This window comes from Brassica oleracea, chromosome C4 (genome assembly GCF_000695525.1).
Source record: "Brassica oleracea var. oleracea cultivar TO1000 chromosome C4, BOL, whole genome shotgun sequence".
NCBI classification, from domain to species: domain Eukaryota; kingdom Viridiplantae; phylum Streptophyta; class Magnoliopsida; order Brassicales; family Brassicaceae; genus Brassica; species Brassica oleracea.
The window spans coordinates 31,107,337-31,132,803 of NC_027751.1; the positions used below are offsets into that span (position 1 = coordinate 31,107,337).

The 25,467-nt window shown below is 32.1% G+C and overlaps 2 protein-coding genes and 1 pseudogene across 2 annotated transcripts; 2 read left to right on the forward strand and 1 right to left on the reverse strand.

Moving 5' to 3' along the window:
- Nucleotides 1–4: 4 nt before the first annotated feature.
- On the forward strand, nucleotides 5–1,887 carry LOC106338652 (serine/threonine-protein phosphatase PP1 isozyme 7-like; the record flags this gene model as incomplete). Its single annotated transcript, XM_013777581.1, has 3 exons — nucleotides 5–445; nucleotides 527–748; nucleotides 1,595–1,887. Coding segments are annotated over 3 exons (702 nt in total), but the record flags the coding sequence as incomplete, so codon positions are not given.
- Nucleotides 1,888–6,527: 4,640 nt separating this feature from the next.
- On the reverse strand, nucleotides 6,528–8,333 carry LOC106338653 (annotated as a pseudogene).
- A 3,143-nt stretch (nucleotides 8,334–11,476) lies between these two features.
- On the forward strand, nucleotides 11,477–12,685 carry LOC106338654 (glutathione S-transferase T3-like). Its single transcript, XM_013777582.1, has one exon. The coding sequence runs from the start codon at nucleotides 11,477–11,479 to the stop codon at nucleotides 12,683–12,685; it is 1,209 nt and encodes a 402-aa protein (XP_013633036.1).
- Nucleotides 12,686–25,467: the final 12,782 nt, after the last annotated feature.

Below are 25,467 nucleotides of genomic sequence, written 5' to 3' on the forward strand. Positions count from 1 at the left end.
TGAAACGATTTGTCTCTTGCTCGCTTACAAGATCAAGTTCCCTGAAAACTTCTTCCTTCTTAGAGGAAACCACGAGAGTGCTTCAATCAATCGTATCTACGGCTTCTACGACGAGTGTAAACGCCGTTTCAGTGTCAAGATTTGGAGAATCTTCACCGATTGCTTCAACTGTCTCCCCGTGGCTGCACTCATCGACGACAGGATTCTATGTATGCACGGTGGGCTCTCCCCGGAGCTGCGTAGCTTGAGACAGATTAGGGACATTCGCCGTCCAACTGATATTCCTGATCGTGGTTTACTCTGTGATCTCTTGTGGTCTGATCCTGATAAAGTGGTTAGAGGATGGGGTCCTAACGATCGTGGAGTTTCCTACACTTTTGGATCGGATACAGTATCCGAGTTTCTCAAAAGACTCGATCTTGACCTAATCTGTAGGGCTCATCAGGTTTGTGTTATTGTTACTTGCGTCCAAAGCAACCCATTTTGTATTTGTTTACGTTTGATGCAAGCAAAGATTTCGTCTCAGGTTGTTGAAGATGGGTTTGAGTTCTTTGCGAATAAGCAGCTCGTGACGATATTCTCAGCGCCGAATTACTGTGGAGAGTTCGACAATGCAGGTGCGATGATGAGTGTAGACGAGGATTTGATTTGCTCTTTTCAGATCTTAAAACCTAATGAGAAGAAATCAAAATTCAGCTTCGGAAGTAGAGGTGGTGTTAAAACTGGCTTCCCTTATCCTAAAGTCAAGGTATGTATTAATCCCATAATCTTTTCAGTTTGTGGATCAAATGTATGTTTTTATTTGTGTTAAAGAATAAAAGGATTTATCAAAAAAAAAAAATTAAAGGATTTGATTGAATGGTTTTGTTTTTCGAAATATAATAATGTCGTACTGATCAACTCTGTTTAAAAGTTTAATGAAATTCTCGATGATCAAAAAGAAAAAAAGAAGAAGTCATATCGATATATAAATGCAATTTTCTATTAGACTGTTTTTCTGTTGTTTTTTTCTATTATACAACTATTACGATAATCTTCGTGTATTATGTATATTTGTATTTTTTTTTTTTTGAAAAAGGGCATATATTATTTAATTTTTTTGGAATGATTTAATAAGATCTGATCTAAGCTTTAAATTCGCTTTTTCTTTTGCTTTCGAACTAGTAGAAAGATAAAACAATGATGGGTCAACTATGTTATTTTTTTTTTTGTAACTTAAGTCAACTATGTTATTAACCAAAACAACTTAAAGTAATGCTGATGTTAACTTTATTCGACCAAGTTAACGCATTTTGAGTTTATTTTTCGTTAATAGGATAATTAAGTGTTTTTGTGCTATTTACGTAAGTTAAAGTTGCCTCCCTAAATTATATAATTCTATTTTGTTTTGAACAACTTTGAAAGTTTAAGTTTTGAATCTATTTTATCTTATGAATTCTATAGAAAAGATGAAAAGCAACATTGTTAAATATGTGATTTTAATTTCTCATTATACATGATTTATATCGTCAGTCATACGTTTAGTGATACCATCATGTTACAAGGCAACTTCGAAATCTCTAATCATTTGATCCAAATATATTTTTAATTCCAGTCGATCTTGAGTTCGCAGAGTTCGAAGCAATACAACTAGTTGAGACTTGAGTGGTTCTGAAAGCGTACAAGTTTCACATACTGTTGTTGGTTCCATAGCACTGAGCATAAGAGCTACTTAGCAATCATGCTACCGTAACAACACCATATCATGGCCAGAGAGCAAGAGGATTTTTGAATTGCGTACTTTTGGAAGCTTCTGTTACTTTTTGGGTTGTTTATAACTTTGCGTGTTTGTTTCTCGATGTAGTTTTGTTTGTAATTGTATTAAATTTGAATAAAACCTGTTTTCTTTTCGACCAAACAACATACATCTTCCTAAAGTTACTTCTTCCGTTTTGGATCTTTTTATTCACAAGGCTTGTCTGTTAATGAGTCGCAAATAAGCTTTAGATTGTTACTTCATGGATCCAGTCTACGATTTTTTTCTTTCTTTTGGTATCCAACACAAAATACATTAGTTAACCTTTGGAATTGGGGATAACTGTTAGGATATCTGTTTCAATTTGGACCGGATTTTTGGGATTTTCGAGATTTCGCAACAATGAACATAAAGTCACATTTCGGAAATCCGTTTCAATTTTTGGGATGCGTTCTGTTCGTCAATTTTAATTGTAGGTTACCCGATACTCAAAATACCCAAATTTCAAAAAAAATTACCCAAAAATAAACAAAAATACTTAAAATATCTAAATTTGTTCAGATTGTGGATGGCTCATAACCAAGAGATTATGATTTGTAATTTTTCCATTTATCAATGACGGTGTAATCTCCTATATAAGGAACCTCTATGTTATGAATAAAGATACACTTTTCCATTACTTTTATAACACTTTTGACTTTTTCTTATATGAAAAAAATTAAATCTATAATATAATCCTGAGCCGCCATGTCAGCAGGTAAGTGGATCCCACTTTTAAAAAGTGTGAAAAAGTGTCAAGCATGTGGTTCGAATCCGGGTTATTGAGATATAAACACTAACATTTATACCACTAAACTAAAGGATACTTTATACATTGATGGCCGAAACTAATATATATTTATGAAGGTTGAAAACCTTTGCTTCTTCGGCTTTCTCTGTGGGATGGGCCTACAAGTGTATTATGAGTTTCATTTTTAAATGAGGTTCATCACGTTATATGAAAAACAACAATTATAGTTTTTCCATATTGTAAACTGTCTTCGTTTAACATGAGTTAGAGTTCTTTTCATCATTGTCTTAGACAAGTCTGAGTTACAGAGTTGCGCTGTGTGTCTGTTCGTAATCTATTTTTTCACCGGTGAACTCTTCATCTCCCCATCATAAATCGTTTGATCTTAAATGTTCCTGATTTGTAGCCTTTCTGTAAACCCTATATATATGATTCTCATCTTTGATGAACCTAATTTTCATCTCCACAAAACTCATTGATTCCTCTTAGCTTTAACGATCTTCTAGAAAATATATCTCTGCCTCTCCATTTCCTCAAACCGGCGTTCCCGACATCCGTTACTCAACCTTCGAGTCTCTCCGTGTTGGTCGTAGTGGTCAGAGCATAGCCTCTAACCTCCTTGCTTATGGGATTCCCTGAACTTCAAGAAAGACAGTGAGTTTATGAGAATCACGGTTCTCTTCCTTGATGAAAATGTAAGTTAATCTTCGATTTATCACACTTATTTAATATAATTGTTTTTAATTGATTTCCTGATTCTTTGTTAAATAATATTATTTACATATTCCGTGATTCATGAGTTTATTCCCGCCGGACGTGCTAATCGTTACATGCCATCTTTGAAAGCCGGTTCCATTGTGAAAGACGATCGTTTTCAGGTTGCTAGGTGCTCAAGCATGTACAAGATAATTGATCATCCATTCCTCATTCGTTTCATCTCACCAACTATTATTTATTAAGTCATCACGGGTGCTCCTGAGATTAATCTCCAATCATAATTAGACTGTTTGACAATTTCCAAGTGATTGCGAACACAAACCTAAAACTCCCAAGTATATTGTCATATTGCATCTGAGTTTATAATATGTTTCGTTATCATAACTGATATTTAAACTCGCAGATGTGGTTGGGCAAATCCAATATGTCCAAGGCTCTGACCTTAGCAAAGAAACAACTCGAGTCGTTATCCGTCTCCTCATTGATCTGTAAGAAACAATCAACACACAATTCTCTTTATATTATTATCTATATTGTGCTAACATCAATAATCAAAAATATTTCCTACCCAAATTCTGTGATCGTCTATTTATCTCCCTTCTTACTTATCAAATTAATTTTACACAAACCTTTATTTTACACCTTAAAATAAACCACAACAACCCAAACAATTAAAACTCCAAAAACTTGAATTCCAAAAAAGACGAATCATTAATGATCACCTCTCTTTTTTGTCTAATCTTAGAAATAAACTTCAAAACAAATATACCAAACCAATCACCTCAACTAAAACTCAACGACACATACATCGAGTCAGCTAAACAAATACAAACTACATGGCCAGCTATTTAACAATTTACAAACTTACTTTCGCAACGAAGAAGACGAAGACGACAACCAAGATCAGTGAAATTACCTAAACAAAAAAAGCAGAGTAAGTTATGAACTCTGATAAATACAACTAAAAATGATTTTTGTTTACATATTACCTATCAAGTAAAAGATAAACAAACACAGCCACAACAGGAGATACAAGAGACAATCCCGACAGACATAAAGGCGGCAACAACAACTCCACCTGCTCACTCCTCTTTTCTTATAAAAATAGCTTACAAGCTCAATGTCAACAGGCCAATGCTATTGTCTTCTTATGAGAAATATATTAATTCGTTTGAAACTCATTAAAGCCCAAATACTCAGAATTGTCACTTATTTTATAGTTATTTTTACAAGTCTTCATATATTTGTTTTAAAGGTCCGGTAAGAGCAACAAGTTTAAAAATAAAATAAAAACATATAACAAACATAATAAGAATAATAAAAATTATTGCTTAATACACACAACTTACACAACTAAACTGGAGAAAAAATATCCAGAAACAAAAGGTACTCTCAACAAATTTAATATAATTTATGTACTCTCAACAGTACAAGAAACAAATTAAAAAGACAAACAAGCAATAAGTCTCAGGAAACAGCAAACAACAACATGAACTATATCAATCACATTATTAACACAGTTTAGTCCTTCATAAGTGGAAAACAATGCATACACAGTTCATCATCACAACTCTAACCCTATAACAATAAAAAAAACTTTAAAAAGAACTCAAAACGCAAAATTCACAACTACAATAACCCTAGCAAATATTCAGATGAAACAAGAACTCTATCCACAACTCCGCGCTTGCGCGGGTGCAATGCCCCTAGTAAAGACTAATTCTTGGGTTCGCCTCCTAGTAGGGATGGACGTTCGGATATCCGTTCAGGTTCGGATCAGATATTTCAGAAATCTGCCACGTCACATCTTATTTATGACAAAAAATAAAAATAAAAAATAATACTAATTGTTTAAAAATTTGACATTATAAAACTTTAAACCCTAACTTAAATTCTAAACACTAGACCCTAAATTCTAAGATTAACATTAAACTCTATAGTTCAAACTTTAAACCTAAAACTCTAAATTTTAATTCCTAAGGTTAACGTTAAATCCTAAGATTCATCTTAAATTTTAGGGTTGATCCTAAACCATAAGGTTTAGAATTTAAGATCTAAATTTTAAGGTTTAGAGTTTTGTTGAGAACGTTTACGGTTTAAGATAACCCTAAGGTTTAGAGTTAACCCTGGAGTTTAGAGTTAACTCTAGGATCTAAAGTTTAGAGTTTATTGTTTAGAGTTTGAGGTATAAGGTTTTGTGTTAATCCCTAAAGTTTAGGATTTGGTGTTTAGAATTTGAATGATATTTTAGAATTTAGAGTTCATGTCAACTTTTTTTGATAATTAGTATTATTATTAATTTTTATTTTTTGTCATAAATATGATATGATATACAAGAGGTGAACGTGTAGGTTCACCTGGACCCAATAATAACTTTTAAATCTATATTATTAAAAGAGAAGTACAAAATAGATTTGCGCCTTAGTTTTACAATTTATTTACACTAGAACGTCTCTGTAATTACTGAATCTATATTTAAGTATGATTTGTCTTTTCCTAATTTAAGAAATCATTTCCTAAATTGATCATAAATTGAAACAACTATTTAATTACAATTTAATGCCATTAAGAAACTACATAATCATAACATTTAGCATTTATTATCTTTCTATCAAATTAAATAATAATAAAACATACCTAAATTTGATATAATCACTTAAATAATATATAAATAAAATATAAATTAATATTTAATGTATTATTTTACATATATTTAAATATAAATAATAGCTCAATGCAAATTGATAAATGTTGAAAAGTATAGAATATATAGCACACCATTTTAAATAGTATATAAAACAATTTTATTATATATTATCATACAATTTTGATCCATAAAAAATAAAAGTACATTTCTGTAAATGCAGAGCACGGATCATATTCTAAAAATGTAGATAATACAATTGATGGTGCACAAGACACAATAAAATTATTTAATATAAACTATAAATTATTGTGTTTAGAAATGTCATATTAAACGATAATTTAATACAGATAAATCATGAAATATATATTATTACTTACACAAATAACTATTTATTTATAACAAATTAAAAATATACATTTGCGCGATTGCGAGTAAATATCTTAAATAAATAGCTATATGTTACGTTGATAGTTGACACGTTGCTGAATTAATTTTATTTTATTTGTTCAAAGCAAATAATAACAAATTAATAATAATACATAACACAAGATTAAAGATTTTCAAAAACAGGAAGACAAAACTGTAGTACATCAACTAAAGCTTCATGTTCCTTCTAGTGAAAGAAGAAGGTGATGATCTCACAGCCTAGTTGAAGACTTACAGTGTTGACTCGTAACATTACGATTCGAAATAGAGATGGTGATATCACACGAAGAAGACGACTCTACTTTAATCTTGAACATGTTCAAAACGCTTACTTTCCCGACCACTTTAACGAAAGTTTTGACCTGGGTCCTGGATTTACCCAGACATAACGACACTAACAAGCTTCGTGTCGGTAAGTGATCGAGCGGAATCAACGATAAACAGCTCAACCAAGGGGTTATGAAACCACGCTTGGAACATGCCAGCTCAACCAAGGGATTCTAGGGAATCCTCGCTTGAGACCTGTTTCTTGATTGATGAATCTAATCAAATCAATACAAGAGATAGATAATACAATTCTCTCAAAAGCCAAAGCTCTTTTATTAATCAAATCAAACTTCATACAATTTTAGGCTTGAATGCCTATTTATAATAAAACCTTAAATCCAGAAATCCCTAATCTTAATTAAAATAGGAAAACTATTAAAATATGGAAAATACAAATAAATTGTAATTATCAATTGAAACTAATGAATAATAAAGATATTTGGATAATTTTCAAATATCTTGCTGCATCATGTCTTGCCGGCCAAGAAAGATTCGTCCTCGAATCTTCAATCGTCTTCTTGGCACCACAATTATGCAAATTTGCACGAATTTTGCACAGTGCTGATTTTGTATAAATTTTTCAAAAACTTGATTCTCCACGAATTTCGCACGGATCTTCTTATATCCAGATTCTTCAATAATCCGTTTTTGCACAAAGTTTGCACGCCTCGGATTTTCAAAGGAATTCTCTTTGCAGACAAAGTCGATAACATAAACATCGTCTTCATAAGTGTGTCATAGACCGGATCACCATAGATCTTTCGATAGACCTCATGGTGTTCTCTCGACAAAAGGACTTTCGTCCACGAAAGGATAGAGATTGCAACTGCTAATCAACATGACATCCAGAATCGTTCTTCGATTAAGAAAACAAAGAAACGCAGCTCTGATATCACCTGATGGAGCGGAAGCAACAATAAACAGCTCAACCAAGGGGTTATGGAACCACGCTTGGGACCTGCCAGCTCAACCAAGGGATTCTAGGGAATCCTCGCTTGGGACCTGCTTCTTGATTGATGAATCTAATCAAATCAATACAAGGGATAGAGAATACAATTCTCCCAAAAGCCAAAGCTCTTTTATTAATCAAATCAAACTTCATACAAATTTAGGCTTGAATGCCTATTTATAATGAAACCTTAAATCTAGAAAACCCTAATGAATAAAAAGTAAAACCTTAAATCTGGAAAATACAAATAAAAAGTAATTATCAATTGAAACTAATGAATAATAAAGATATTTGGATAATTTCCAAATATCTTGCTGCATCAGTAAGCAACCGATCCGCCATCAACGTCAGCGTTACGTTCATAGGCAACGTTTTATCCTGCCTGATTTGACTCGTCCGGAACGGCGCTTCTCCGATCAATTTACCACCGTAGTTAAGCAATCCCGACGAAGAACCGAAGCTGAAAGACCTGGTGAGGGTTTTTCAACGAGAGGTTGACCTGGAGCGTTAGGTTTAGGATGACTTTGAGGTTGAGAGCGTCAATGGTTGTGATTGGGCGTTTGGGTTTGAAGAGAGTGAGGGCTAAGACGTGGAGGATGATAAAGAAGAGGAAGATGATGAGGAGAGTGACGCAGATACAGATTTTGCCGTTGCGTTTTCTTCGTTTTTTACCACCGCTGACGCCGTTAGAAGAATGCGTTTCCGTGGCAGCGTTTGTCTTCGAGACTTCTGATGCTAACATGGGGGGGAAACGGCTTATTCATACCTGAACTAGGGGCCACTGAGAAAATACATACCCCAACTCCTATTGCATGCTAAAACATAACTTAACTAATAAATTTTTTGAAATTTATGTTCAATCTTTAGAAATCAACGCTAATCCCAATTTTGACTTAAACTCTATTAATTAATTGTTAACGACTAACTAAGATACTTAGTTGGCTAATGAGTTAGGGCCTAATCGAAAATCAAATTGGAATAGGTCACATCTGATAATAGTTGAGTCGGAACCTTAAAACAATGGACAACTATCTCTACGACGTCGTTTGTTCTGTATTTTGTCTTTTCACTCTGCCTTGTCGGGATCCTTCACTTTGTCGCAGAAGAAGAAAGAAAGAAGAGAAGATAAAATCACAGAACAAACAACATCGTATTGATAATGACCCATTGTTTTAGGGCTTCACCCCAACTATTATCAGATTTGACCAATTTTAATTTGATTTTCGATTGGCCCCAATTATTATTAATCTGACTCATTAGCCAACTAAGTATCCTAGTCATTGTCGTTAACAATTAATTAACAGAGTTTAAGTCAAAATTAGAATTAGCGTTGACTTCTACAGACTAGGCATAAATTTCAATTATTTTGATTAGTTAAGGTATGTTTTGGCATTCAATAGGAGTTGGGGTATGTATTTTTTTATCGACCCCTAAGTCAGGTGTAAATTTCAAATTTTTGATTAGTTAAGGTATGTTTTGGCATGTAGTAAAAGTTGAGGTATGTATTTTCTCATCAACCCTTAGTCCATGAATGAATAAGCCGTTTTCCCCTAACATGGGTGCTGCTGTCTTGTTCTTTTTATCATGCGATGTCATTGATAAGCCGCTCATACTCTTTGTCTGTTGTTTTTTTTCTTGTGCCATTGTCAATGGCGTTTATAAACACATCCAATTTATTTATTTATATTTGAGTAAAAATGGGTGGTTTGTTTTATACTATTAAATTTACATATATCAACATTTGTCAGAAAAGTTATATATTTTCATCTGTTTTACTTATGGAAATAAATAAAATGATCTGTTTTTTAGTTAATCTAAAGCATTTTATAGAAATCTCAACTTTGATACTTAGTGCAGTATAAATAAAACTAGCGCTAATAGAGTTTAAATTAAAACTATGAGGATGGACGAGTTCTGTAAAAGACGAAATAAATGTGGTCAACGCCAGAATACAGTATTGGTTGTAGGTCTAGCAGCGTTAATATTCATTGATTACTTTTAACCTATGTTCGAAACTACGCTAGGCGTGAGTTGGGCGGCTGATCCAAGCCTAGCGAGTTACCAAAAAATCGGAGATTAAACGGAGAGTACGCGGGGCCTAGTTTTTAAGCTTTTTACATGTACATTTCAATATATATGTATAAGGGTATATGTAAGTATGTAACTATATAAGCAATGTGGCGTATTATATATTAAATTTATGTAAGATAACTGAGTTGTAAACGTGGTGTAGTGGAGAGTAACGTGGTTTGATTCAATTTATCTTAGACCATCAATATCGTAGACTTTAGTGGGGTTTTTAAACAAAAAGAGTGATTTAATTAAATCAAAATTAATTAGAAAGGTTATTACCGATCCTTAGCTTAGGTTTTTTGTGATCGATTATTTGGTGGGTTTCAAACCACGTGTCACCAAATCAGAGGACCGAATTTTATTTTTATTTTTATTTTTCTTTTCTTTCTTTCTTTTGTTCTCTTTCTCATTCTTTCTCGTGTTCTTTGTTTTCTCCGTCAAGAGGAGAGACCCAAATCGAAGACGTCTCCTCCGCCTTCTCGGCTGAAACCGAAGACCGACGACGTCTCTCTGGCTCCTCACGGAGATTCCTCCGCCTTCTCCGTCGAAACCGACGATCGAAACCGAGGACGACTCTATTGGTCCTCACGGAGTCTCGTCGCACTTCTCTTGTCTTCTCCGTCAGATCAAGGATCGAAACCGAAGACTGAAGACGTCTCTCTGGCTCCTCACGGAGATTCCTCCGCCTTCTCCGTCGAAACCGACGATCGAAACCGAGGACGACTCTATTGGTCCTCACGGAGTCTCGTCGCACTTCTCTTGTCTTCTCCGTCAGATCAAGGATCGAAACCGAAGACTGAAGACGTCTCTCTGGCTCCTCACGGAGATTCCTCCTACTTCATGTGAGGGTCGACGACTCTGTCCGTGTTGACGGCCTCTCCTCCATCGGTCTTTCAGCTCTCGCTAACGAGCTCTTCAACGTGGAGATAAGTTCCCAACTATTTACATCCTTCTCGTTTCAATTCATGAATGCATGTGATAGTAATTAAGTTAATGAATGGTGATTACGGTTATAAATTTTGTGTATCATTGTAAAGCTTTAGCCTTTGATCGAAATTTGTAGGCTTTTTAAATATTTAGTTAAAAAGTCATGAGGATACAATGAGATTGTTAGTTAATCTTGAAACTAGTACTGAAGATCAGACTGGAACTTAAGTGTCGTGTATTGTTGTCTGAAATCTCTTGAGATCATTTTCTGATTTGTCAAACAATTTTATTTCTGACTATAGTATCGTTCTAACAGTTTATTGGTTACTTGGTTTGACTTGGTTTGCGTAGATGAATCATGTGAGGAGGCAAAGATCAGAGTGAGGACGCAAAGATCTGAATGATCTGACTACTTGAGACTTTAGGTTAGGTATGTGTGCTACTTCTTGCTTTTTTCTTAATTGCTTTCCTCTGCATAGTTATTAGGATAATAAATGCTGGTTAGAGTTAGGTTATGGTTGTGATGAATGCTTCCGATTAATGGGTGTGATGAATGCTTCTGTTAGGTAGTTTAACTCTGACGAAAGCGTGTTATGACTGTGTGGTAGATAATAAATTTGTTAGATACATGTCTAATCATCTCTACTCAACTAAAATGAAAGCTCTCAAGTCTTCTTCTATTTTCCTGTATTAAGACGATCTTCTTCTCTTCTCCTGTATTTAAACCGCTTGTTTCTCTCTTTCTTTCATCTTGAAACATATTTCTTCTACTTCCTCTCCTCTTTTCCTCTCCTTTTTTCATGTATTTAAACCGCTTATTTCTCTCTTTCTTTTCATCTTGAAACCCATTTTTTCTGCTTCCTCTCTTCTCTCACATACTAGGATATGGATTCTAGTAATCCATTTAGTCAGACATCCAATTTTGTTGATCTGTTGAACAGTCAACAAAATACTGACTTTCCTGAAACCTATCCGTATGCAAGTTTTTCACATGGATCATCACAACTCCCTAGGCAAACTTCAAGCTTCTGTGAAGTCTCAACGATAGCGCGTAGAGAAAGAAAGAAATGGACAGTCACTGATGATCTTGTGCTCATTAGCGCATGGCTAAACACGAGCAAAGACCCTGTGGTGGGCAATGAGCAGAAAGCATGTGCATTCTGGCAGCGCATTGCAGTGTACTTTGCAGCAAGTCCGAAGGTGGAAAGAGGTGAAACCCGAGAGGCCATTCAGTGCAAGCAAAGGTGGCAGAAGATGAATGATCTTGTGTGCAAGTTTTGTGGAGCTTATGCGGCTGCAACAAGACAGAAAACAAGTTGCCAGAACGAGGCTGATACTGTTAAACTTGCACACGGAATCTTCTACAATGATCACAAGATTAAATTTAATCTTCACCATGCTTGGGAGGAGCTCAGAAATGACCAGAAATGGTGTGAAATTGCTAGTTCCAAGATTGATGGAAGCGGAAAGAAGAGAAAGTACGACGATGGTGCACAATCTGAAAGCTCTCAAGCAACTTCCAATCTCGGAGATCAACCAACGAATCGTCCTCCTGGTGTCAAGGCTGCGAAAGGAGCATCTGGTAAGAGAAGTATAGCGGATCACCAGGCTGTCACTCACTTTCAGACCATGTGTTCTATTAAGGAGAAAGATTTGGCGGTTAAGGAGAAAGATTTGGCGGTTAAGGAGAAAGATTTGGCGGTTAAGGAGAAAGATTTGGCGGTTAAGGAGAAAGATTTGGCGGTTAAGGAGAAAGATTTGGCGGTTAAGGAGAAAGATTTGGCGGTTAAGGAGAAAGATTTGGCGGTTAAGGAGAAAGATTTGGCGGTTAAGGAGAAAGATTTGGCGGTTAAGGAGAAAGATTTGGCGGTTAAGGAGAAAGATTTGGCGGTTAAGGAGAAAGATTTGGCGGTTAAGGAGAAAGATTTGGCGGTTAAGGAGAAAGATTTGGCGGTTAAGGAGAAAGATTTGGCGGTTAAGGAGAGAGTTTCGAAGATGTCTTTGCTTGACAGTCTCATTTCCAAAAAAGATTCACTTTCTGAAGCTGAAAAAGCTCTAAAGCAGAAGTTACTAACGGAGATGCTTAGTAATTAGTGCCACTTGTTCTGTTTTTCTAGGTTTCATGTTCTGTTTGTCATTAAGGTTTCATGTTGTCTTTAAGTCGCCCTAATTATGTATGTTAGTTTAAGCTGAAAAATGTATGAGTCTCTGTTCTTGTATAATTATAAAAAAGTTTCTTCTGTTCTCTGTTTCATGTTATGTGTTGTATGTCTTTATGTTTCACGTTTTAATAATTGTGTGTGATGTGTTTCTGTTTCTTTGAGAAGACCAACACCGGCTGATCTTCAACGTCTACTTTATATTGGTGAGCAACGTGGATTTCCCGGGATGATAGGAAGCATCAATTGTATGCATTGGGAGTGGAAGAATTGTCCCACCGCTTGGAAATGACAATATTCACGTGGTTCGGGGAAACCCACAATCGTTTTAGAGGCGGTCGCTTCGTATGATCTTTGGATATCGCATGCTTTTTTTGGACCTCCAGGTACCTTAAATGATATCAATGTTCTTGATCGCTCACCTGTTTTTGATGACATTATAAAAGGTCAAGCTCCGCAAGTTACTTACTCTGTCAATGGAAGAGAGTATCATATGACTTACTATCTCACCGATGGTATTTATCCGAAATGGGCAACTTTTATCCAATCTATTTCAATACCACAAGGTCCGAAAGCGACTTTATTTGCTCAATATCAAGAAGCTGTCCGAAAAGATGTCGAGCGTGCTTTTGGAGTATTGCAAGCTCGTTTGGCCATTGTTAAAAATCCAGCACTTTTTTGGGATAAAGACAAAATTGGGAGGATTATGAGAGCATGTATCATACTCCATAATATGATAGTAGAAGACGAACGAGATGGATATAATCATTTTAATGTTTCAGAGTTCCAACCAGGACAAGACACCGGAACTTCACAGGTCGATCTCACGTATTCTACAAATATACCTTCAAATATCACTAATATGATGGGTGTTCGAAATAGAATTCGTGATAGACAAATGCATCAACATCTCAAAGCTGATTTGGTTGAACATTTGTGGAGTAAATTTGGACGTGATGAAGACAACAACTGAGTTTGAAATGTTTCTTTCAAAATATTCTCGATTATTGTACTAGTCTTTATTTTTATGTTTTTTTTTTTAAATCTATGTTTTAAATGTTATCTTTTAATAAATAAATTTTATTTTAAAAAAAAAAAAATTAGAAACCCTAATTAAGAAACTCTCATTGGACCGCTAAAAATGATAGTTTCTTAACAACAATCCTTAACCCCACTTAAGTAGAGTTAAAATATTAAATAATCACTAAAAACCCCCTTAAGGTTCCAGAAATAATTATGCTCTTAGAGTTTGAACAGTGTTACGTTAATTTTTTTTTTTTAATATTTCTTTTGTTTTAGTGAATGGTAGACTTGTAAATAAGTCTTCTTCTTCCTCAGTTTCGTGAAACAGAAGAAAATAGACGATGCAGGAACAAGATTCAACTTTATTTTGTTTAGAACGAGATCTCAATCCCCTTTGGATTTTGTCTCCACCTCTCACTTTTTCTCTTGATTTCGTGACAAATGCTTTCGATTAGGATTCAGACCAAAGGATCTTGCGCTTAATTGCGTAAAACGTTTTGGATCTAGGCGCCCGCGTTTCACAAATACACTGGATACGCGGAAACAATTCGCCTTACCGCACAGAGCACCCGATCAGACCCTTTTCGCCACGGCCATGCTCCGCTTACCGTATACGCGTCCTAGTAATCGTCAACTCGCCCGTGTTTTCGAACACGGCTTTTAACTACTCGAGTGACGTGTTTATTTTTTTTAATGTCTTTTTTTTTTCCAACGAGGGCTTTAATTGAGTTCTTACAACTGAATTTTGGACGAATAGCGATCATAAAATAATGGAAAGATGATTGCTCGCTACATGAAGTATTGGCCATCACATAGCTAATTTTGTAAACTAAACTAATATATACTTAGTCACACGAAGTATATCTTATGCATGACAACATCCTTCAACTTTATGATATTATGTAGTTAAAATCCTGAGTTTAATTTCATTCATCTAAAACTGATGTGGATGTTAGAGATCGTTTAAATATATTTTTTCAACAACTAAAGTATGATCGACCCGACTATAATTTAATTACACTTAGATTTTGACCCACATTTTTAAAACGTAAGAATATTTTTAACAAAATCTAATTTACAAAATCAATATTTTTAATAAGTAGTATTTTAACATTTTTATTTTAGTGTATTTAAAAACTATATAATTGTATTATTTTTAGTTTTATTAATCTGTTTTGTTATGAAATTTTAATAAGTAATGTTTTAACATTTTTATTTTTGTGTTTTAACCTTTTTTATTTTAGTGTATTTTAAAACTATATAATTATATTATTTTTATGTTTATTAATCTGTTTTTTTTTAATTATATTAATCTTTTTGTTATGAACTTTTAATAAAAAAAAATTGTAATTCGTTTGATTAATTGTGTGATATATACTTCTTTGATAATTTTTCATTTATGAAACTTATTTTCTGTCAATTTATTAACTTTAATATTTTATTTGCTTAAAACTTATGTGATGTCAACTTAAACAAAACATAATCTTGCGTATATAATTATAAATTATATACTTTTAAGAATAAAAATAATCAAAGAATATGAATCTAGTGTGAAAGTTTTACTAAGTTTAAATGAATGGAATTTTTGTTTATGAAAAAATATATAAAATAATTCATTAACTTAATAATTTCATATTAAACAAATATAATATTAAAGTCAATAAATTGACATCAAAGAAGTTTTATAATATTTTTTTATCAAATAAGTATATATCACACAGTTAATCAAACGAATTAAATAAATTTTATTAAAAGTTCATGCCAAAACAGATTAAAAGAATTAAAAACTATATTAAATAATATCTTATATAATTTTTATATTTAATAAAAATAAAAATAATACAATAATATTGTTTTCAAATACACTAAATAAAAATTTTAAAACACTACTTATCAAAATTTATAGAACATATTGATTTTGTAAATTAGATTTTGTTAAAAAATATTTTTACGCTTTTAAAACACGGATCAAAATCTAATTTAGGTAAATTACCGTCAGGTATGTAACATTTCGATTGATGAAACGAGATATTTAAACGGTCTCCGACATACACATAATTTTTTGGATGAATGAAATTAAACTCGTGATGTTAACTATATAACATCGTAAAGTTGAGAGATCTTGTCGTGCATAATATATACTTCATGTACCAAAGTATACATTTGTTTAGTTTCTCATTTCCAATTTTTGTATCTTTATAGGTTTGTATTACTTTATCACCAATGTTCTTGGGTATAATTTGATTTTGTATATTCTCGTCTTTTAATCTGGTTGACATCGTCTCTTTTTCTAACTAACATCTAGAGTTGTAGAAGTTTCTGTAGGAACCTTATTTTACTACCATAGGATAACTGATATTTGTAAAGAATAATAAGAAAATAAATTAAAATTACAATATCGAAATACAAGAATAAAGAAGAATTGCAGAATCGAGATGATTAATCTCTTTCCTTAAATCTTTAAATGCCCCGTAGTGTGACGGTTTCATAGCGCTCAGATTTCCACGATACAACTGCAACATTGTTTCTGTTTACCGTCACTGAAAAACAGAATCTATCGAACCTAATTTTGTGTTGCACTCTTTGACACAAAAAAATTAAAAAGAAAAAAAAAATGACTATTCAATATGGGAGAACATTTTGTGTTGTGTTGATCTTCTCCGTCCCAAATGCTTGGAAGCATTTATATAGGAAGAGGGAAAATGAGGACACCATTCATACGTTTAATACAAAACTTTATGTTATGATTTCATTCTTTCAAAACCACAACAAAACGTAAGATGTGTAATTATGGGGAATTTAAGTTACATATCATAATGAAAATTTATTTCCAATTGCGTGCTTGGACGAGAGTAATACTACGATGGATGACCTCCCGGGAAGTCCTCGTGTTGCACCCCTTTAAAAAAAAAAAAATTTATTTCCATTGACTACGACTATGTAACTTTCAAGCAAAAGAACATTATTACTAATTTTGATAAAATCAAAGTTAATAATATATTTTGCAATGGGTTCACATTTTTATATTTAAACAAATATAAGAGATAACCATGAATATGAATTAACCTTATCAGACATAATATCTAATAAATTTAAATCCAAATTCAAACCCAAATATCCAAAGTGATATATTTGCTAATTTTATACTTAGCCAAATTTAAGACTTTACAAGCTTTGTAAGACATTCACTTTGGACCTCCGTTTCTCATTCAAAACCAACTCCGATTTTGACATGTGGTTACACTACTTCAAAGTGTCCACGGTTATTCCGACGAACGTCTTCGCCCGGAAACTTTACCGAAAATGGTCTTAAACCATCTCGTTAAAAACGAGTTCCAACAATTTCAACACATGTTTTCTTATCATGATTATTATTACATCTATTGAAAGAACACCTAAACAAGTTCCATAGCGTTTTGCTTTTACCCTGATTCAGAAGATCAAAAGTATATCATTTATACAGTGCAATGATCTATTATATTGTTTGATGTGTCTCATTACGGATGGATCTTCTACATTCCACCTCTATATCCCATAGACATTAAAGCAAGTTCTTTATGCATGTTTGGAATGCTTAACCTACATAGTGTGGACCCGAAAATCTCAGACCAGTTTACCGAAATACCAAGCAGTGAAATATCAAATCATTAATTTGTTCTGAGGGACTTCGGACCCGATACGATCCCGGCTTCGATTCCGATTGACCACTGGAGAATTAACATTTTGGCATCGCAAACATGAGACTGACACGTGGACCGATAACGTAAGCTGCAAACATGTGGCTACTCCGGACCCACTTTAAGGTGGAGGCCATAATACCTCCGTATAATAGAAAAAAATATATATATATCAAACCGTTAATTTGTTCATGAACACCAACTCAATATCAACCTTTCGACAATGAATTGGGATGCATCGAATTGTCAGAATAGAGTAAATATATAAACACATACATCCAAAAAATTTATTAATTTCACCAATTCTGAAATTCACATGCTTTGATGCTGATATGATAGAATTTTTGTCTCTGGCTATTGCAACGATCTACGAAGGTAGGGTGGTCGTTCGGGTACCCGTTCGGGTTCGGGTCGGGTATTTCGGATTTTCGGGTATAGAGGTATAGAACCCGTACGGGTATTTCTGTACTTTGGGTCGGGTTCGAGTAATTTTAGTTCGGGTTCGGTTATTTCGGATCGGGTTCGGATATTTAGATTTTGAAATTTTTTTAAAAAAATTTCATTTCTCAAATTTCTTGTATTAAAAAATATAACTTTCACTTAACTAATTTTTTATTTTAATAGATTGAATGGTTAATAGATTTGAACATAACATTTTGAAACTAAAAAAACATTAATTTGGTTATTGTTTTTAAATTTTGGATGTAACTTTTTGTTAATTATTGAAATAAAAAGTTTGACATGCATTTTAAGTGAGTAGCAAATCATTTTCTTGGTAATTCTATGTATATCATATGAACTTAAAGTATGTATAGTATCAATATAAATATTTTATATAAAATGAGAGATGTAAACTAGAAATATATGGTTAATTATACATATGTTCGGTTATCTTCGGATACCCATTCGGGTTTGGATATTCAATCTCTCCTAATTCAATACTCCTTCGGATATTTTGCTACTTCGGTTCAGATTTCGGTTCAGGTTTTTCGGATCATGTTCGGGTGCGGCTTCAGATATCGGGTAAAGTGTCCACCCCTGTACAAAGGTATACATGAAACCAAGAAACTGTATCATATATCAAATATATATTATTTTAATATTAAACAATAATAATAATACTATATCTGGATATAAGTTTCTTATCACTTTTGAAAAACTGTAGTTTTCAAAACTTTAAATATAGGTATACACTAGAATGTGACCCACATTTTTAAAACGCGGATATTTTTCTTTTGCAAGTCTCATATAAATGTGTCAAATATTTGAACTTTCATGTTTCATGTAAATAAAATAAATTTAATTAGCAAGCTATTATGTCATTATATTTATAACAATATCAACCTGAATACTTATCATATATTCTCTATATATGTTTTAAACTTACAGATATTTATCGTATCTATACTATTAAAAGATGATCATTCTAAAAAATCTACTTAAACAAAGTTGTTGCATCCTTTCACTAGCTAATAATATTTTGATCTTACCGTAAATTTCGACTAACAATAAGTTATCTTATACTTCTCTAACAATCATTTGGTCAATACTTTTATTTATTAGGCCACATTTTTTAAACGGTTACTAAAATCCCTTCAAAGTGTCGGAACTTTTATTTCACCCTTTTCATTTGCTAAACGGTTATGTAAAATATTAAATTGATACAAATATTCCATCTACGAGAACAAGGTATCATACACTATATTTAAAAATATTTTGAAAAAAAAACCATACTCATATATTATTACGCTGATATGTTCAAAATTCAAAATCTATACTAGTAAAAAAGAATCATTTTCAAAAATACATATAAACAAAGTTGTTGCACAATTTCATTAACTAATAAAGCTTTGAACTTACTTTATATTTCTCTAACAATCATTTAGCCAATACTTTTATTTATTAGGCCACATTTTTTAAACGGTTACGTAAAATTCCTTCAAAGGGTCGGAACTTATATTTCACCCTTTTTTATTTGCTAAACGGTTACGTAAGATATTAAGATTGCTAAAGATATTCCATATACGAGAACAAGGTGTCGTACACTATCTTTAAAAATATTAAACAAACCCGACACACTCATATATTGGTATGCTGATATGTTCAAAATTCTAAAAACTCAATATTTTGGTCTACGTAAACACTATGATACTAGATGATAATCCGCAGCGAAAGTTTATACTAATTTGTGTTCATTAAAAGGTTTTAACATTTTGCAACTTTACAATCTTTATCGATTGTAAAATGACGAATATAAATGTTGGTCTCTTAAATGTATCATCGTTGTTGAAGAGTTAATGTATTACATCTCATTTTAATTATTTTTAAGACTTCATAGGCACAAAAAAAAATTAAGTTTTGCGGCTAACACAAATCACAAAAACAAGATAGGCAACATCGATTATAAAATGATAAAAAGATTAGGTTTTCTGCTCTCGATTTGCTTACTATTGACTCTTCATAAGTGATTTTATTTTCTACCTCTATAAAACTGTGTTTTCTTTCTCGTTTCTGTTTCACTGATATGAGTTTTGTTTTTTTTTTCTTTTTAAACTTTTTCTGTGAATTCGGTGAATTACATAAGTGTCAATTTAAAAAGATGGACATCCATAAAAATTAGTTTCACTTCAGATACATATCTAAGAATCAAATTTTTGATGAAAATCACCGGCAAACTCAATTCACAAATTAGTATCTAATATATCAAGTTGTTATAGAATATAAGTGCATATTCAAAATATAAATGCATGTCTAGTATATTCACCAGTTCGGTCTAAAAATCATCTAATTTTAGAAAAACAAAACAAATTACTTATTTTATTAACCTACGCTATTGAGGTTTAGTTACTTAAAAGTAAACTGATAAAAATATATATAATACTTTATCATTCTAGTGTATGTAACCTATGTATAAACTAAGAATTGTTTGATTTATTAAAGATAAACTAGAAAACATAATAAATAGTTCAAATCTCTTATTCTTACAATTATAATAGCTTGATAAAGTATTAGGGAGAAACAATTATTAGACGAATGATCAAATCTCTCATTTTTTTGAACAAACTCAAAGGGAGTTGATTGGAATCTTGTCATAATATTTTATTACAGCTTTTTAGGAATAAAAATCAAGACTAAAATATTTAGTCTGAATGAAATAATATATATAGTGCTTTCAATATTAAAAATTATTTCGATTTGAAGAAGTGTACTTATGAGATTGTCATGAACAAATAACATATTAGAAACCACCTATTTAAAAAATAATTTGTATACATAAAATTATATACATTAGAGTAAGCACATAAATCAAAACCAATAACTTTTGTTTATTTAGAATCATGTTTTTGGAAAATAAATAAAAACAATCATTTTATTTATTTTATGGTATATAATTAAACTTTAGTGATAGTGATATATATATATAGTATATTTTAATATAAATATTTATTATTGACACTTTCTGCTCATAAGATTTTATTAACATTTGCATGTTTGATGTAACAAAAATTAAACCGTTAATCACAAAACTTTTAACCTGAGATTTATCAATACAAATTTCAAAATTAAAATATTAATATCTCAATAGTTTTTCAATGTAAACTTTTAAATTAACATATTTATATATTTTTATATAGTGTATAATTTAATTTAAATGATATTAATATATATAATATGAATATCTATTAATGAGACTAATATTCATATGATTTATGATCATTTGTATCTTGTTTGAACAAAAATAGTTAAACCATTGATCACAAAATTTTCAGTGTGAAGCTTTTACCTTTTTTAATAATTTATAGTCGTTTTAAAAAATTCAAAATATAACATATATGAAAAATCTTTTTTTTTAATTATATGCTTAATGTGATTGTTTAATTTGTTTTAATAATATAAATATTAAACACAAAAGAGAGAGGATAAAGTTTTTTTTTATCAAATATGTATTATTCATAATCATTAATTGTCATATATATGTTAATCATATTAGGTAATTCCATAGCTTTTATTTAAGAAAATAATTGAGAATATTATTTTGTACACTACTAATCAATTTGATAGTTAGTTTAATAAAAAACATAATTTATATTTATGTGGACCGACTTATTTTTCTAAGGATTCTAAAAATCATCCTAGTGATGACATGTGGCTTACGAAAACATGTTGTAATGCTACATGGTTAATATATAGGGAATTTTAACCAATCTTGCAATGAAAAACACTATTATTTATACTACCAATTCAATATAATATAAAAGTACACTATGTTATTAACTCGTGAAGATAAATTATGATAGGTATAGCTTTAATTCGAAAATAACCTTATCAACAATATACTGCAATTGAAAAATTATACTAGAATAAATTTATAAATAATATCATATATATTATCATTCCAAAATTAGTGTGTACAAAAAATGTGTTACCCAAAATTGTTATACCAAATTTGACCACTTATAGATCCGCTAACTATTTTAATATTTCATAAAATAAGTAACTTAATTTTGAGCATTCAAAAATATCTTAAAATTATCATAAAAATCCAAAATAAATAAAAATATAAAATTATAATAGGTGATTAATAAAGAAACTAATAGTGTCATATCAACTGATTTTTTTCCTACCACTATTTTCATATTCTCCGAATAACATAATGAAAAAATTCATCGAAGTCGAAGGAATTATAGTTTATTCAATTTATGTAATGTTAAAAAGTATATGAGTAATTTAATCAATTTTTTTATTTTTTTATGTTTTATATCGGATCAACCGGCATCAGTTGCGGATTAATAGCGGGTTTTTGGATTTTTACCGTATTTTTACAATATTTTGTTTCATTAAATCCAAACCAGACTATATACGGGTCATTGGATCTATCGGTTTGACCATAAGTCTAGATCGGATATGAAAACACTGTTTAAAACTGAAACATTATAATAGAACAACTTTTAAATTATTTATTTCTAATAAAACATTACAAATTCATTCAAATTTTATCAAACGGTCAACAAAAAAATATCTTCTCTTTCCAAGCGCGGATCAAAATCTAGTTTTACATTACAAAAGATGAATTTTTGTTTAGTCAATTAAGCAATCTTGTCTTTTCTTGTGTCAACATAAGTTTTATTTCCTGTAAAGTTTTGATATTAGTTATCTTTCTCTCGATGGATCTTGACTCTTATATGTTTGTTGGTGTTTGTTTCAGTCTCTGGATTTTCTGGAAATGAGGCAACTGCGCGAAGCCAAGTCTCTGTGAGAATGGATTTGCTCACTGGCTCTACCGTTATGATTCGTACTGTTATTTGTGGAACTTGCACGGTTGTTGGCAAGTGTAACATTTGTGAAACTATGGCAAGTGTTCTTGATACTTTTGATGCGCTCATGCGGTGTACTGAGACGGCGTTGGTAGCGTGTTTCTGATATTTGTTCTTTTTTCTCTCAATGGGTCTTGAATCTTATATATTTGTTTCAGTCTCACGGTAGCAGGAGATATTAACACTTCCTCCAACATGGCACCCTGAGATTCTATAAAGACAAAAGGTAAATTATGTTCCTTATTGCTTGGGCTGTTCGTTTCTCCATCCAGATGGAGATGAGAGTTTTATTCGTTTAGTCACTAAAAGTGCAATTCATCCTGATGGATCATCCGGATGACTTTCAAAAATTTAGGTTTCATTTTAAAGTTCATTCAGCTGAACCAATTTGGACCATTTAGATGAAGATTGTTCATTCAATATGGTATAATGTCTATTATACCCTTGATGTAATTTACAAATTACAAACCTAAACATAATATTATTTTGTCACACACGAAAACTGACAAAACCACAAAAACGCATTTTTCCGCGAAAACCTAAAAATGAATTTTTCACGTGAAAACCCTAAAAACGCATTTCCGGACAAAATTGCAAAAACGTGTTTCCTCGCAAAAAATCGCAAAAACGTGTTTTAATGAATCAAAAAACGCGTTTTCACGGCAAAACCCCAAAAAGCCTTTTCAGCCAAACACAAAACAAGTTTTCCACGAAAACCACAAAACGTGTTTTCCCGCCATAACGTGTTTTTCCACCAAAACCGAAAAATGTGTTTTCTCATCAAAATGCATTTCCCGTTAAAACTGCAAAACACGTTTTCTCGTGAAAACCGTAAAACATGTTTTCACGCCAAAACGCATTTTCCGGCGAAAATCGTGAAAACGTGTCTTCCCGCGAAAACCGCCAAACGTATTTTCCCGCCAAAACACATTTTTCACGAAACCCGAAAAACGTGTTTTCATGCCAAAACCGCAAAAATGTGTTTTCCCGCCAAAACTGCAAAAACATGTTTTCCCGCCGAAACCGTAAAACGTGTTCTCGCCTAAACCGAAAATTGTCGTTTTCCTGCTTAAACCGAAAAATCTTGCTTTCTCGCCAAAACCCCGCCAAAACCGAAAAATTTCATTTTCCCGCCAAAACCAAAAAAAAATTCATTTTCCCGCCAAAACCGAAAAACGTGCTTTCCTGCCAAACCAAAAATCTTGTTTCCCTGCCAAAACCGCAAAAAACGTGTTTTCCCACCAAACCACAAAACGTGTTTTCTCACCAAAACTGAAAATTGTCATTTTTCGCCAAAACCGAAAAATTTCGTTTTCCCCTAAAACCGAAAAATCTCGTTTTCCTGCCAAAACCGAAAAACGTGTTTCCTGCTTAAACCGAAAAATCTCGTTTTTCCGCCAAAACCGCAAAAATGTGTTTTCCTGCCAAAAATGCGTTTTTTCGCCAAAACCAAAAATTGTTTTTTTCCTGCCAAAATCGAAAAATCTCGTTTTCCTATCAAAATCGAAAAATCTCATTTTTTTCCGTCAAAACCGAAAAATCTCGTTTTCCGCCAAAACCGAAGTTACAGTCGGTTTATTATTAATACTCTTTTTAGTTTGAAACTTTAAGTTTTTTTTTCAAATTTGTTTATCAATTTTTTTGGTTTATTAGAAGTTATTATTGTAGTATAATTTTAACATATGATTAAATCAACACAAGAGTATTTTGGTAATTTGTTTACTAAACTCATTTAGATGGAAATGAAAATAAACAAACAAACATAAGATCCATTTAGATGATTCATCTAGATGAGCTATTTGAATGGACAAACAAACAGTCACAAAAATTTGAATGGATCTTTTGGATAGATCATACAAATGAATCATCTGGATAGAGATGAAAAATGCTGAAACGAACAGGCCCTTTATCTATACTTTCTTTTCTAGATTGAGTCATTGTAATTGGGGTTTTGCATAGGCCAAACAAGCGATGATCTTACAATATACCTAAGGGAAAAAAGGTTCGACGTTACAAGACAAAGTTCTTGTCGCAGGTAAGATATTGTAGTCTCATATGAGCTTATCACAACAGAGTTTGTATCACAAAAGAGTTGTGTTTCTTCCACTAGGCTGTTGATGAGACACTTTGGGTCAAACATTCTCACTTTTCCGGAAGCAAATACTGACGTCAAAATGAAGGTGAGTACATAAAATGGTTTCAACCTATGATATAATCCAAATACACGAGTTATATGAAACATAAAACACTTTTCTAAATTCACCTTTTGCTTTATTCGAAGGTTGAAAAGTTTTGACATGATTTAGGAATTTCCACATGGACCCTGAAGTTTACCCGGATCCTAGAAAATTTGAACCTTCTTGATGGGATGTAAGTTAGATTTCTCTTCTTGCGTTATTGGTGCCAAAGAATGTTTGTTTCATTTGAATATTGTAGCAAGTAAAAATATAGTACGCTTGTGATTTTTCAGAAGGGCTTCATCCCAAGCTGGTGCTTTCTTTTCTTTTGGTGCAAGGATATGATCTTCCTAAGCTCGATATTTTAATCTTTCATCACTGATTCATTTCCTTCTTAAATATCAGTAATTCTTGCAAATTTTTAATCTTTGAAATGTCATTCCTTCTGTATTATGCTGAAAACATCCATGGAGATACTCATGTTGGCATGGTGAAACGGAGCAACATCGAATGTACAGTGGTATA

Coding starts and splice junctions, on each gene's coding strand:
- LOC106338654 (XM_013777582.1), top strand. CDS start 11,477: ATGGATTCTAGTAATCCATTTAGTCAGACATCCAATTTTGTTGATCTG.